The 16,707-nt window shown below is 39.3% G+C and overlaps 1 protein-coding gene across 1 annotated transcript in view; it reads left to right on the top strand.

The window, feature by feature from the left end:
• Positions 1-11,205: 11,205 nt before the first annotated feature.
• The window catches only part of CAMK1D (calcium/calmodulin dependent protein kinase ID), a 484,315-nt gene continuing 478,813 nt past the window's right edge, over positions 11,206-16,707 (top strand). Inside the window, exon 1 of the mRNA XM_044677707.1 lies at positions 11,206-11,297. Coding sequence (XP_044533642.1) covers positions 11,206-11,297 — 92 coding nt within the window. The remainder of the gene's footprint in view (positions 11,298-16,707) is intronic.

Here is a 16,707-nt window from a genome sequence, read left to right as displayed (position 1 = left end):
CCATGAGTGGATGCTCAGTGCAGGGTGAAAATCTCATATGGATATAATGCAAGAAAAGCCCGACTCAAAAGTCATCTACTCCATAAAGCCTTTCTAAATCTCTCCAAATCAATGATGACTTTTTCATCCATGGCTCTCATATAGCACTTTGTTTTCTTCTTATGTAAATATAACGTAATTTGTATGTATAGATATATATGTATGTATGCCTTTTTTCTTTTCTACACTATAAACTTCATCAAGGTGGGGACTGCTTGCACCATACTCTGCTAAGCAGATATTGAATAAATCAAATTGAAGCAAAATGTCTAGAACACATGGATTTGCAACAAATTTTATTTCCTTAAAAATCCTTACCTTCCATCTTGGAATCAATATTAAGCATTGCTTCCAAGAAGAGAGGTAAGAGCTAGGCAATAGGGATGAGTTACTTGCCCCAGATCACACAGCAAGGAAATACCTGAGGCCAGATTTAAACCCAAGACCTCTGGTCTTTGGACCTGGCTCTCAATTTTCTGAATTATCTTGTGGCACAACAAATATTACAGACTGAGGAAGGTCCAAGAAAATGTAGTCATAGAACATCTGGTCCTAGGACAGGAGTACATTCAAAGAATCCCTGAATCTCAGAGGTGGGATGGACTTTGGAGGCAGTCTAATCCAACCCACACTTGAATAAGAATTCCTCTGTAACATTGGAAACAAATGATCATTCAACTTCAGCTAGAAGATCTGGAGCTGGGCAAGGACGTGGGGGACCCACTGACTCCTAAAAAGTCCCTGCCATGTTTAGATGGATCTCAGTGTTAGGGCGAATTTCATTTTGTTAAGCCTAAATTTACCTCTTTTCAACTTCCACCCACTGTTCTGAGTCCTGTCTCTTGTGTCCAAGCAGAACAAGTTAGAACAATCAATATGACAGAGTAAATATTTTCACTTCAAGGATGAAGTTTTTACTGAGTGATGAAATGAGGGAACAAGGCTGTTGTTTACCCAATCACTCACAATAACAAAATCTTTCTTTCTTTCTTTCTTTCTTTCTTTCTTTCTTTCTTTCTTTNCTTCCCTCTCTCCCTCCCTCCATCCCTCCATCCCTTCCTTCCTTCATTCTATCAAGGCTGGGACCATCTTTATTTTTTTTTCATTTTTTATTGTCATGTAAAACTCACTTTCATATTGGTTGTTGTTGTAAGAGTAAAGTCATACATAACCAAAACCGCAAAATAAAATAAAAAATACACTGATGGGAAAGATGACTCCAATAGTTTTTTTCTTTGGAGGTAGATAGCATTCACCATCATAAGTCTTTCAGGATTGTCCCAGATTATTGTGTTGCTGAGAGTAGTCAAGTTTTCACAGATAATCATCATCCAATATTGCTGCTATCATGTACAATATTCTGTCAGTTTTGTTTATTTCACTCTGCATCAGTTCCCACAGATCTTTTCAGCTTTTTTTGAAATCGTCTTGCTTATCATTTCTTATAGCACAACAGTATTCCATTACCAACATGCACACAATTTGTTCAACCATTTCCCAATTGATGGGCATCCCCTCTATTTCTAATTCTTTGCCACCACAAAAAGAGCAGCTATAAATATTTTTGTACAAGTAAGTCCTTTCTAAATTTTTATTATCTCTTTGAACTAGTAGTGGTACTAATGGATCAAAGGGTATGCACAGTTTTACAGCCTTTTGGGAAGTTCCATATTGCCCTTCAGAAGGCTGGATCAGTTCACAACTCCACCAACAATGTATTAGCACCCCAATTTTGCCACATCCCTGCCAACATTTCTTCACTTTCTTTTATTGCAATATTGGTCAATCTGAAAGGTGTGAGGTGGTACCTCAGCATTGTTGTAATTTGCATTTCTCTAATCAAGAATGATTTAGAACATTTTTTCATATGATTATTGATGGCTGTGATTTTTTCATCTGAAAAGTCCTTGTTCACAATCCTTTGACCATCTGTCAATTGGGGAATGGCTTGTATTCTTATAAATTTGACATAGTTCTTTATAAATTTGAGAAATGGGACCTTTATCAGAGAAATTTGTTATAAAAAATTTCCTCCCAGTTTGTTGTTTCTCTTCTAATCTTGGTTAGATTAGTTTGGTTTCTTCAAAAGCTTTTATATTTATGATAATCAAAATTATTCATTTTATATCTTATAATACTCTGTATCTCTTGTTTGGTCAGAAATGCTTCCCTTCTCCAAAGATCTGTCAGGTAAACTATTCTATGTTTTCCTAATTTAGTTATGGTATCACTTTTTATATATAAATCATAATAGCCATTTTGACCTTATCTTGGTGGAGGGTCTAAGATATTATTCTATATTTACTTTCTGCCATACTGTTTTCCAAATTTCCCAGCAGTTTTTGCTAAAGAGTAAGTTTTTAAAGCTGGGATCTTTGTGTTATCAAACCCTAGGTTGCTAAGGTCATTTACCTTAAATAGTATATCTCATCTACTTCATTGATCTACCATTTTATTCCTTAGCCAGTACCAGATTATTTTGATGACTGCTTATATACTACAGTTTGAGATCTGGTATTGCTAGGCCTCCTTCACATTTTTTTTTTCATTAGTTTCCTTGATAAGCTTGACCTTTTATTCTTCCAGATGAATTTCATTATTATTTTTTCTAGTTCTATAAAATAATTATTTGGTAGTTTAATGGTATGGAACTGAATGAATAAATTAATTTAGGAAGAATTGTCATTTTTATTATATTAGCTTGGCCCATCCAAGAGCAATTATCATTTTTTCCAATTGTTTAGATCTGACTTTATTTGTGTGAAAAGTGTTTTGTAACTGTGTTCATATAATTTCTGTGTTTGCCTTGGCAAGTAGATTCTCAAACATTTTAAACTGTTTAGAGTGATTTTAAATAGAATTTCTCTTTCTAACTCTTTCTACTGAACTTCATTGGAAATATATAGAAATGCTGATGATTTATGTGGATTCATTTTGTGTCCTGCAACTTTACTAAATATATTAATTATTTCAACTAGTTTTTAAGTTTATTCCTTTGTATTCTCTAAATATACCATCATATTATCCTCAAAAAGTGATAGTTTCCTTATTGTCCTCTTTAATTCCTTCAATTTATTTTTTTCCCTTATCACTAAAGCTAGCATTTCTAATACAATATTAAATAATTGTGGTGATACTGGGCATCCTTGCTTCCCCCATGATCTTATTAGGAAGGCTTCTAAGTTATCCCCATTGTAAATGATATTTGCTGAAAATTTCAAGAATATACTACTCATCATTTTAAGGAATGACCCATTTATTCCTGTATGTTCTAGTGTTTTTAATAGGAATGGGTATTATATTCTGTGAAAGGCTTTTTCTGCATCTATTGAGATAATCATATTATTTCTGTTCACTTGGTTATTGATATGGTCAATTATGCTGATAGTTTTCCTAATACTCAACCAGCCCTGGTATAAATTCTACCTGGCCATAGTGAATGATTCTTGTGATATATTGCTGTATTCCCCTTGCTAGTATCTTATTTAAAATTTTTGCTTCTTTATTTATTAATGAAATTGGCCTATCATTTTCTTTCTCTGTTTTTGTTCTTCCTGGCTTACCATACAGTACCATATTTGTTTTGTAAACTTGGTTGGATTCCTTCTCTGCCTATTTTCTCAAATTGTTTATGTGGTATTAAGATTAATTGTTCTTTAAACATTTGATAAAATTCACTTGTGAATCCATCTGACTCTAGGAGTTTTTTCTTAGGGAGTTCAATGATGGATTGTTCAATTTTTTTTTCTGATATGTGACTATTTAAGGATTTTATTTCCTCTTTTGCTAATCTGGGCAATTTGTATTTTTTGTAAATATTCATCCTTTTCACTTAGATTGTTAGATTTTTTTGGCATACACTTGGGCAAAATAGCTCCTAAAGATTGCTTTAATTTCTTCTTCACTGGTGGTGAGTTCATCCTTTTCATGTTTGATATTGATTATTTTATTTTCTTCTTTACTTTTAAAACTCTAATTAAATAAGGCTATTTTGTTTCTTTTTTTAATTAATAAAATTAACTCTTAGTCTTATTTATTAGTTCAATGGTTCTCTTTCTTTCAATTTTATTATTTTATCCTTTAATTTTTAGGATTTCCAGTTTAGTCTTTAAATGAGAATTTTTAATTTGTTCTTTTTCTAGATTTTTAGTTGCATGCCCAATTCACTGATTTGCATTTCTCTCTCTTTTATTAATATAAGCATTTAAAGCTATAAAATCCCCACTACGTACTGCTTTGACTGTATCCCATAAATTTTGATATGTTGTCTCCTTATTGCTATTCTCATTAATAAAATTTATTGGTTGTTTCTATAATTTGTTCCTTGACCCACCTTTTTTTATCATTGGATTATTTAGTCTCCAATTAATCTTTGATTTATCTTTCCATGGAGATTTATTGGATTATGATCTGAAAAGGATGCATTTATTCCCCTTTTGATCTTGCTCGTTTTCCTTTCACTCTGTTCCTCCTCACCAGTGTTTTGCTTTTTATCATACCCCTATTTCCCCCTCCATTCCATTACCATCCTCCTTCCCTATCTTATTCCCCTTCTACTTCTCTATAGGGTATGATAGGATTCTATTCCCTAAAGAGTATGGTTATTATTCCCTCTCTTAGCCAATTACAATAAGACTAAGTTTAAGCATTGCACATTACCACCCTCATTGACCCCTCCACTGTAACAGTTTTTCATGTCTCTTTAGGTGAGATAATTAACCCTATTCCATCTCTCCCTTTTCCTTTCTCTCTGTGCAATCCTCTCCCCCCCCCTGCATCATATCATCCTAATCAGCTTACTTTCCCACCCACTGCCTAAGTAAACTTCTAATTGCTCTACTACTAATAAGAATTTTTAAGAAGTACAAATATCCACTTTCCATGTTGGAATATGTACAGTTTGACCTTATTGAGTCCCTTAAATTTTCTCTTTCTTATTTATCTTTTTAGGCTTCTCTTGGTTCTTGTGTTTGGACTTCAGATTTTCTGTTTAGGTGAGGTCTTTTCCTCAGGAATGTTTGGAAATCTTCTATTTTATTGAATGATCATTTTTTTTTCACTTGATAGAATATACTCAGTTTTGCTGGATAGGTGACTCTGAGTTGTAAACTTAGATCTTTTACTTTCTGGAATATTATATTCCATGACTTCCAGTCCTTTAATGTAGAAGCTGCTAAATCCTGTGTGATCCTGATTGTGGCTTCATGATATTTGAATCATTTCTTTCTGGCTGCTTGCAGTATTTTCTTTTTGCCTTGGGGGCTTTTGAATTTTGCTATTATATTCCTGGGAGTTGTCATTTGGGAATTTCTTTCTGGAGGTGATCTGTGGGCTTCTTCAATTTCCATTTTACTCTCAGGTTCAAGTATATCTGAGCAGTTTTCTTTGATAATTCCTTGTATTATGATGTACAGGCTTTTAAAAAATCTTGGCTTTCATGTAGTCCAATAATTCTTAAATTGCCTCTCCTAGATCTATTTTTCCAAATCAGTTGTTTTTTAATGAGATATTTCACATTTTCTTATTTTTTCCTTCTTTTGATTTTGTTTTATTGTTTCTTAATGTCTCATGAAATCATTAGCTTCTAATTGCCCAATTCTAATTTTTAAGAAATTTTTTTTTTCTATCAGTTTTTGACCCTCCTTTTTCATTTGGCTCATTTCTTCTTACATTGCTTTCATTTCTCTTCCCCATTTTTCCTCTGCCTCTCTTAACTGATTTTTTAAAAATCCTTTTTGAGCTTTTTCAGAATCTGAGTCCAATTCATATTTTTCTTCTGGTCTTTGAGTATTTGCTTTGCTTTCATTGTCTCCTTCTGTGTCTATGCCTTGCTCTTTTTCTTTATAAAAATTCTCTCTTGGGGCATCTGGATGGCTCAGTGGATTGAGAGCTAGGTCTAGAGATGGGAGGTCCTGGGCTCAAATCTGACCTCAGACACTTCCCAGCTGTGTGACCCTGGGCAAGTTACTTAACCCCCATTGCCTAGCCCCTACCACTCTTCTGATTCTTTTTTTTATGTTTGTTCATTTTCCTAGTCTTTTTAAAGGTAAATTCTTTTCTCTAGGAAATTAGGGCATCTCCTTAAACTTCAGTCCTTCCTTGATGGTACCCTTAGCCTTATTTCTGGGTTTCTGCAAGTTTTAATTCTTCCAAGATGATATGGGAGCTCTGAGAGCCACCTCTCATTGGTAATTTGATTGCCCCCTGAGACTGTTAATAGTTCAAATTCTAGCTTCAGGCTTGGACACAGGCTTTTGGTCTCACCTTAGGCTTGATCAGGTTAGGCACAGAGCAGCACAGCAGACTGCCCTGCCCTGGGGTTCTGCCTTGATCTTTGGCAAGGGCCAGCTATGCTCCCTCAACCTAGTACCCTTGGGACTGTCCCTGCCAGTAATTGTGGGGGAGGGCACAGCTCTGGGTCTACCAACTTTCCCAAACTGGGATTCATGTCCTCATCACAAGCCTGTGCTGGGACTCCTGACATTGGAGTGGGTCCACACTGATCAGGCTGTACAGCATAGACTGTCCTGGGCTGAAATTCTGAACCTCACTATAGGTTTGCTTGGTACTTTAAAAGGTGTGTGTTGGAGTTAGACTGCTATTGACCCAGGCAGGCTCCTAGGGTCTAGCTGTTGGCTTAGGTCCAGTTTCAGAATCTGGAAGAGTAGATGTAGAGTTGGGGGCGGGGGCTTGCAGTTGCCTTGCTCCTTATTCCTGTGGGCTATGCTCCCCTCTCACCCCAGTGTCCCAGATGTTCTCTGCCTACCTTTCAAGTTGTTCTCTTCAATGAAAGTTGCTTCACTCTGTCTCCTTGTTGGTTCTTTCACTTCTGTATTCATTTTGTGGCATTATTTTCAGATTGGTTGGAGAGGATTCTCATGGTGGTTTCAAGCTTCCCTGCTTCTACTGCACCATCTTGGATCCAGAACTGGAAATCTTAATAACAACAATTTCTTAAAATCTTGCTAGGTACAAAGCTATATGTAGGAAGATGGGGATATTAAGTTAAAAAAAATCTCTCAGGGGGAAGCTAGGTGATCCAGTGGATTGAGAGCCAGACCTGGAGAAGAGGTCTTGGGTTCAAATTTGGCTTTGGACCTTTCCTAACTGTTTGAAGTTGGGCAAATTGCTTAAGTCCAATTATCTTGCTCTTGCCACTCCTGCCTTGGAACCAATACACAGTATTGGCAGAAGGTAAGGGTTTAAACAAACAAATAAATCAGTATTCTCAACTAGCTTAAAATCTAATAGCGAGTATGAGACACAAATAACTTCAAATGAAAAGACTATTAATCATAAAAGGAAAGTCCAAAAGAGTGATATGAAGGATTCAAGGAGGGAGGCATTACTTGCAGCAATGGGAATAAGGGAAAGTGATGAGGTGATACCTAAACTTAACTTTGAAGGAAGGAGATTTTCTTCAGATATCCGGGAAGGATGGAGGAGAGAAGGTCAATTCTTGGATGTGCTGAAGGTAACTCTGACTTCTGAGGAAAAGGCCTATTTAAGGCAGAGTGCAAATATCTTTTGGGGGATCCTGAAGGAGCAGCAATTTGAAAGCCTTTTAATGTGCTGCCACTTTACTGTCTTAAGAACATGGTAGCAGTTAAGGGATTATGTATGATGCACATTTCATGTGGGTCATATGGCCTGTGCAAATGTGTGGAGGTAAGTGAGGACAAGATGGGCCTGGGAAATGGCTAGTAATTGGTGGTTGCCCAGCCCTATGCCAACCATGACACTTTTTCCTGGGTTGTGTCTTCTTCCATCCTTCCCCTTTCAACGTTAGCACTAGGAATAGTAGGGTAGATACTTTGCACAGTGGATAGAGTACCTGGACTGGAGTCAAGAAGAATCATTTTCCTGAGTTCAAATTTGACCTTGGACACTGATTAGCTCTTTGACCCTGGACAAGTCACTTCACCTTGTTTACCTCAGTTTCCTCACCTGTAAAATAAACCAGAGAAGGAAATGACAAACCACCCCAAAATCTTTGCCAAGAAAACCCCCCAAATCAGGCCATGAAGATTCTGATGTGACTGAACAGTAATAACTGTGAAAAGTAATTATATCAACACTACAATTCCTGGTAAGAATTTTTCAGTCAACTGCCCTACAACCTCTACCATCATTCACTGTGACTTTTCTGTCAACATGTTTCCTCCCAGTTATGTTTTGTTTTTCCCTATTAGAACATAAGCTCTCTGAAGGCAAGACCTATTTTGCTTGTTTGTAATTTTATCCCCAGTGCTCAGCACATAGAAAGTGCTTGTTAAATGCTTATTCATACATTTATTTGACTGGAAAGGAAGCCACCAGATTAAGGTAGCTCTTAAATGGCCAGCTAATGAGTTTATATTTCGTTTTGTATGAAATGCTGAAAGTTTAAAAAGAGATGATGGACACAGTCAAATCTGCACATAGGAAAGAATATTTCCGCAGATGGATGAAAGAGAGATTAGACAGGAGACTGGTGACAGGAAGACTAATTAGGAAGCTTTGTAGTAGGCCATAGAGTGATAATAAGGACCTGAGCAGGATGGTGGCAAGTGTGAGCTGGGGAATAGGGAGGTTAGAAGATGATGGGAGAGACATTGCCGAAGTCAAATGAAGGGAACATTGCAGACTGGGAATGTAAGGGTATGTGTGCATGTGGGGAGTGGTAATGGGAGGGAGGAAGCTATGTTTGGGCAAGGAAATTTAGAGCCTATTATACTTGGAGAATGATGGCCTCTGAATAGGAATAAGGAAGTTAACAGGAGCACCAGATTTTGGAGTGACGAGGATGAGTTTCATTTTGGAAATGTGGAGTTTGAGGTGGAATATTCCCACTGAAGATATATAGCAGGTGGTTGAAAATATGGCACTGGCGCTCAGGGTCTAGGCTTATTTGATGGGATAGATTTTCTTTCAAAAGGGAGAGGAAAATGAGAGCCTTAATATAGTCACTGCAGATTCTTAGGCAATGAGGCAGTCAGGGCAGCCTATTGAAAAGTCGACGCTGGGAGAGGAATAGGTCAGGTCTAGAGAATGTACTGCAGAGACCCCGAGGGAAGTTAAAAACACATTCTTACAATGGAGGAAGGGATGTCGCACCCTAATCTTTCCACAGAACTTCTACTTTTCTTATCTCTCCTCCCTCTCCCCCCGAAAAAAGTACTCCAGGAAGACTTCTTGGCAAAGTCTCAGTAGACAAAGGATGCGGCACCGCGCAACGCTCAACTTGGGCTGACTTGGGAAGCCAGGGAAATCCCTACAACTGGGACAGAAGATGGATGTTTGGGGACTCGTGAAGCGAGGGTGTTTGCCCCACTCACGCCTGAGTTTTCTTGTCATTCTCTTGGCTTCTTCCAATGGGAGCAGCAGCTGGCGTTGAGGAGTTGGTGGGGGTGGGGGTGGGATAGGCAGAAGGTTGAAGGGAAGCCGGAGTGGGCAGAGATGTGGGAAGACTCGCACGTGACAATTACTCCATACAGGGTTCTGGGCTGCGGTAGAGCATTTCTGTATGCCGGTTCCGGGGCCGTTTCTCTTCTCTCTTCCTCATTCACCTCCTTGCGTCCAGGCAGCCTTCTGCTTGGAAGTCTGGCTCTTTAGAAAGGTAAAGGGAGTCAGGGCCTGGCAGGTTCAGGCTTTTCTCTTTGCCACCTCGAACCTCTAATACTCTTAATGTCTATCTCTTCCAGCCCCCACCACTAGTCTTCCCTCCCCCCACCCCTTCCTCATTATTTGACGTGCGCGCGGTTTTGGTGCAATGCGAATTATTTCTAGTCATTCAGTCAGGAGGGGTTTTGACAGCCAGGGAGAGCCCCGAGCCAGCTCAGTCGGAGCTGAGGAGTCGAACGCCCACCTATACCTTCCCCACCATCACTTCCTCCTTCTCCTCCCATTGCCATAACAACGAACTACAGTCCGCCAGCTACAAAGTGATATTGATACAAGCCAACAACGCGAAACAGCAGCAGCAGCAACATCCCCAACCGAGGACCTCGGGTGGAAGGGAAGAGGAGGGAAGGGAAGCCGTGTGGGTGTGTGCGAGTGTGTGTCTATCTGTCACTCAGTCCCTGCCCGGCCCTTCACCTCCCTCGCATAGCACACGCACAGTGCGTGCCCACCCTCTCCGCCTCCAGGGTGCCAACTTACAGGGCACTTAAGCGGGCGGACACTCGCTGCTCCTCCTTCTGACTGAGAATAGAAACTCCCATCTCCTCTGAGCCGGTGGTCTCCCACACAAAATAAAATCTTCCTATAGAACATCCCTTTTGGAGGGTCCCCCACTCAAGGCTTGGCGAAGAAATGAAACAGAATAAGATCCCCCCTCGTGTCCCTGTGCCCTTTATTCCCCATCTCCATTCTAAGGAGTATTGAAGTAGCCGGGACAGGAAGCTCGGAGCCCCTCTGGTCTGGGGAGACCTCGGTCGGGGAATTCCCCCAGCTGGTTAGGACTGTTGCAATTGGTGGTTGGCTTTTTGTTTTTGTTTTGTTTTGTTTTTGAGGGGGAGGGCAGGGCATCTGAATCCAAGCGCAGCGGAGTAAAGATATCCCCGAAGGTAGCAAACCAGGGAGAGAGAGGGAGGGGAGAGTGGGAAGAAGGAGGGAGGGAGGGAACAAGCGAGAGAGCGAGGGAGGAGAAAAAGGAGGCAAGAAAAGTAGCTGGAAGTGGGGTCTGCAGTAGGAGGTAAAGGAGCTGTTTGAGCAGCGGCAGCGGAGACCTCGGTGGCAGCAGCGGCAGCGGCAGCGGCAGGAAGTCTGTGCCAGAGAAGAGCAGAAATAAGAGACCCTGAGAGATCGAGGCAGAGAGAGTGAAAGAGGAAACTGCAGAGGAGGAAGCACAGCGGCAGTTGAAAGTCTCTTTCTGGTTCCCTCTCTGAGCATCTCCCTCACACGCACGCACGCCGGCAGCAGCAGCAGCAGCAAACAGCAGCAGCGGGAGCGGCAGTGGTGGTGGTTGGTGGTTGTTGGTTGTTGGTGGTGGAGGGCTAGTCTGCTCTTCATCCATTCAGGACCTGCACATTTCATCTACACGATCGGATTGCTCTCCTAGCGCCTCTTCTCTCCCCTCCCGCTTCTCTTCCAGAGCCCTACGCACTCCCTCCTCCAGCCCCGCCGCACCACCCCCACTCTCCCTACTCAGTCGTCCCTCCACCACCCCTCAGACACTCGGCTGCCATGGCCCGGGAGAATGGGGAGAGCAGCTCCTCCTGGAAAAAGCAAGCCGAGGACATCAAGAAGATTTTCGAGTTCAAGGAGACCCTGGGAACGTAAGTAGGGGCTGGAAGGAGAGGAAAGGGTGGAGGCAGCTGCCGTGGCTGTGGGTGCTGTGGCGGCTCCCGCTGCTACAGCACCGAGCCGGGATCGCAGTGTCCTCATTGTCCCACTCGAGGCTCTGCAGATTCTCCCTCCAACACCCAGACGTGTGTGTCCGTGCTCCGGGAGCCCGGCATATGCTCCCACCCCAGGGCGGTGGTGTGAGCTCGTGGCTTTCAGAGAATAGCTCACCCCGGAGGTTGATTCTACCTCTCTCTCTCCCCCCCCACCCCATTTCTATCCTTCTCTGTGCCCAGGTCTGAATATGGTGAATATTTACATTATGCGTACATTGTGGCTTTACACTGTGTTTGTATACATATACCAATATCAAAGGATGTGCTGTCCAAAATACATCCAGTTCAAGAATGCTAGGATTTTGTAATATCACTCATTTAGATATACATGTGTATAGTATGTTTACATGCACATGACACTGATTAACACAACTGATAAACATAACAGCTAGCTATTTATACAGCAAGTGCTGGGCATGTTTGGATATATCCGTGCTTATATCATCAGATAATTCTCCTGTTTTCAGGGTCACATGTGGGTAAGTCTTTGCTCCTGTGTGTATATATGTACATTATAGTATGCAGAGCCACTTGTTTATTTCAATAGCTCCTAGCAGTGTCACTGCCAGTTCAGTATGGTTTCCATGCTCTACCCTAAAGCTGATGGACACTGTTAAAGAAGAGCAGAAATAATTGGAAGACACTGCATGGGTGTTTTTAGCATGTTTTCTATAGTTTAATGGTCTTCAGTGCATCTTTTACCTCTTAGCTAATTTTTTTGCTAGGTGTGGTAGTTTGAGGACAAAGATTAGTTGGGAAAGATAATCGCAAAGGGGAACTACGGCAAAGTGCAAAGGGGATCAGATGAAGAAAAGTTATCTTCTTCCTCCTTAAATATCTACTTGCATGTGTATGTATGTGAGCATACCCATTTAGAGATTGAATCTTGGTGGTTGTAAAAATATGCCTAGCTGTTAAGGGTGGAAAGAAAATGGGGAGTCTGGAACTGTCGTATTTGATCAATCAGCATGTTCTTTGCTGCCCTGTTCTCTTGGCAGCGCCAGGTTTTTGAATATGGCTTGCCTTCAAGTGTAGCCAGTGTCTACTGCAGCTACCTACAGTTCTTATTAGCAGAGGGCAGACTAAAGAGAAGTGAGATGTTTATTTCAAGTACTCCCTATTCTGATTCCAGCAAACACTTCCACAAGTTAAATATTTCTCATGCTTCTTCAGGGAAGGCAATCTATAGGCATGTGGCAGTGTACTATGGTCAAAAGAGCATGATTTGACCTAGGTTTGAGCCCTGGCTATCTTTACCACTTATCAGTGGTGTGATTTTTGAATGAATTAATACTCCAACAAACATAACTTTCTTTTTCTTTGAAGTGGGGATATTAATAGTTGTCCTGTCTGTCATAAAATGCTAGAAAAAATGCATTAGATAATACAGAAGAATCCAAAAAGTGTTTTAGTGTAATTTAAACTGTTAAAGCCTGAAATTACATGACTCTTGGAACAATTTTTTATGTAAAGCATTTTAAAAACTGTATATATAGACTATATAAATGCAAATCATGGTAATAATAACAATAGTAAATATAATTATTATCATCATTATAATTAGGCAAGGACATATTTCTGCTTTTAGATCTACCTAAAAATAAGATAAAAGAGCATTAATGGAGAGGGGGGGTTTTGCTTTGAGGAGATGAACACAACCAGTTAGTGGATTAGTCTGGTTAAAAACTTTTGAAGTTTATTCAGGTGCTGCTATTCTGATTCTAAGCTGCTCAAGTTACTGGATAATAAAAAGCTTGCTATTGCTTGTCATCCTAGGTATGTAATTCTTGGGCTTCAAGAGACGGGATTTGGAAAGAATGAAATCATAGTCTGAGGGTCCAGTCATTAAAGTGGCATGTTAGCTCTTCCCAGTGTGATTTTTTCCCCCTCAGTTCAACCCTCAGTCTTGTCATTTCTAAAACTGGCTCTTATTTTTCCAGATAGGTTTATGTAGCTTTCCTTAGCTGACTATTGTTTTGTATATAAATACTGTATCTTCGACTCTGCAGTGGCTAAAAGCTACAGATGACCAACCCAGGAGATCTACTGCTTCGTTGAATAACTATTTCTGTTGCTGCTGCTACTGCTGCTGCAGCAAATAGTTGCCTGTGGTTCAGTATTTTTAAACCTTTGCCTTTTATCAAGAGTGAGGCAACTGGACTTAAGTGACTTGCCCAGGTTCGCACAGCTAGAAGTGTCTAAGGCCAGATTTAAACCCAGAATCTTCCATCTTCAGACCTGGCTCTCTAACTACTGAGCTACCTAGCTTCCCCCTGTGGTTCAATTTTTATAATGGATTGAATATTCAGGAAAATTTGCCAAAAAATTGCCAAAAAATTCTGTATCGGCAGCCTCTAGAACTCATCACATTTTGAGAGAATATCTGTTATCTATGGATAAGTCCTCAATGTTGATGCTAAAGAAATGAGTTATTTAGAAAAAATAGAAAGACTTTTAAAGACATTAGGTGAAGTGAATAAGAAGTTTGATTACTGGTCAAGAAATGGATTCAAATCCCACCTCCAACACTTTTTATCTGGGTAGCCCTAGGCAAGTAACTAGACCTTTTGATACCTCAGTTTCCTCTATAAGGAGTTGGACTCCATGGCCTTTAAGGTTCCTTTCAGCTCTTAGCTCTCATCATCCTTTGGAAAGAACATTTCTCTCAATTTCCCCTAGAGGGCTGGCATGTTGGAGGCATGGGTTTCAATTTTATTTCCGTGCTATTCCCTAAAGATAACGAGTACAATTAAAGAGCATAAATTAATTAATGCCAATAATCCAGAAATTCTTGGACTTTCTCGAAGTGGTTGGTCCCTAGTTTTGGATACATTATTTCTCTCTGCAACAAGCTCAAGTGACCTCAGCCAGTATCTAAATTTGGAAGCTATATCAAGTCCATTCATGGCTAATTTTGAGCTTTGGCCCTCTTACTTCTGTTTGTAGTGAAATCTAGCTAAGGAAAGTCTAGAAATTGGAATTAAGATTGGAATGCTTTTTTCTTGTGCTCTGTAGTTTCCATATCCATCCATCTCTCTCTCTCTCTCTCTGTCTTTATATGTATATATTCCTATTTTTTTGCACTTTTACAGTATTGCTTAGAGGGTTAAATGGTCATCATCTCTTGTCCCCTTTTGTTATTTCCATATTTTTATGGAAAAATACAGATTAGTGTGAAGGCAACTGTCTGACTTGATGAAGTAATTCAAAGAAAAGATGAAAATTTGTCATTCTAAACTTTTATAATCAACTGTATAGTTGATAAAGGCAGTTCACTTCCTCCGTGAAGCTGAACATTTAGTGGCAGAGGCAAAAGGGGAGACCTATTTAGTCTCTATAGTTAAAAAGTGATGTGCATTTTTTTGGGGGGGGGGAATATAGGGATAGGATTTGGTGGCATGAAATATATGTCACATAGTGTTGCAACTGAAGGAAAAAAGAAACTGAATAAGATAAAGGGAATCTAGGAGAAAGGGATTAGTGCCTATGTGGATGCCAGAATTTGTTTATGATATGCCAATGAGTCAGGACTTAGGTAAAATGTTTTTAACCCCTTTCATGTTTCAGTTTAGCCTCCTATAAAATGAGGACCATTACACTTAGCCACCTCAGGCAATAAGGTGGTGATATTTAATTAATGTTTATTTTTCAGCAGATGTTTTAGAGTCCTGGCATAATATAAAGGCATATCAATATGATGTAATAGTAAATTAGGAGTAGCATTCCTTTATGTGTTTTTATTTGCCAAATCTGCAGTTCATCAGTCAGTTACAGAGATCTCTTGACAGCTTCTGAAAGAAAAACATTAAAATCTATTATTTGAAGGCACATATGTATGAAAAGACTACTTTGGCAATTAGTTTAGTAAGAATTCCTTACTCATTAACATCAGCACCATCATGCAAGTCTATAAAAATTAATTCCAGACTCTAACATGTACAAGACTAGAGAAGAAGGCACCAACAATAGGCATATCCTACTTTTCTGGGATTTAAGAAGTATTTTCAATGAGAAACTTGATGATACCTAGAAATAGCATTACTTTTTTGACTGCTTTGTATACATCAATATAAGCTGTAGTATCAACTAAAAAAATTAAGGAGATATAGTAATGAATAGTACAATGTCCAGGACTAGAAATGAAAGTTGGGTTCTTATCTTGGCTTTGCAATGACTATGAGTGAGTGACCACAGGTGAATCACTTGCCCCCTCTCTGGATCTTTGATTCCTCACCAATAAAAGGAAGACATACTTTATGATCCTTAAGGATTTTTCAGCTATAAAAATATATGAATCACTTTTAAAGTGAATGTATCTTGCCTTGACAATGTCTTTAACAGCTCACTTGCAACAAGAAATTGGTTCAGACTGGTCAGTTCTCTGTGGTAGACCTATGTGCCCTGCTAATAGCTGAGTGAAACTGACTATAAGACTATGAATCCTCATCCTTCTTAATGTCACCAGCATTGGTCCCTCTTTTTCCATCAGTGGGTACTGTCCAAGTGATGCTATGCATAAGAAAATAGAAATAGAAATTTGAACAAGGCAAGAGTTGTCTTACCCTGCTTATATCATATTGATATAACTCATTATCTGAAAAATTCCATCCTTTGAGACCATATATGATCAACTTATCTGTAAAACAAATTGGAGAACTGCCTGTATTTGACTGGACTGTTGAGTGGGGAAATTGATTGGGTGGGGAAGAGGGGAATACAAAGGAAATTATAGTTTTTTTTGGGTAAATTTGGCTGTCTGTTATACTAGTTATTTATCTGGGAACTACTGAGCATTTTAAGGACAATGAGAGTCTTTTGAAGTTTTATTTAAAGAGGGTAAAGGGTTTTGGGAAGGGTAGGGAAAGTCCTTAATTGTCATCAAAGGGAAGTGCTTTCACAATTTTTGTTTTAGCATTTTGAAATTTTTATTTTCTGTTTTTAAGACGATATGAATTCAACCATTCATTATGATTAAATAAGTGTTTACTGGATACCTGTTATGCCTAGTCATTGTCTGATGGGTTTACACACACCTTGGTTATTTATGGACCTTTTAATTTTGAAGATGTATTATTGTAAAACTTTTGAAAGCAATTTACTTCAAAAGTACCTAATTTCTGTGGAGACTTCTTTCTTTAGCTATGCTCTCCTGGTCTTTTATAGTGCTTCAAATGAGATTATATACACATATATATGTATGTATGCACTTCTCAAACCTTAAAACACTATACAAATGTTAGTTATTATTACCAATTATTATTACTATTCTGTATAGAATAGTCTTTTT

This window comes from Gracilinanus agilis, chromosome 5, assembly GCF_016433145.1.
Source record: "Gracilinanus agilis isolate LMUSP501 chromosome 5, AgileGrace, whole genome shotgun sequence".
NCBI lineage: Eukaryota > Metazoa > Chordata > Mammalia > Didelphimorphia > Didelphidae > Gracilinanus > Gracilinanus agilis.
Note: the sequence above shows the minus strand (reverse complement) of the source record. Positions and strands in the feature narration are given on the sequence as shown.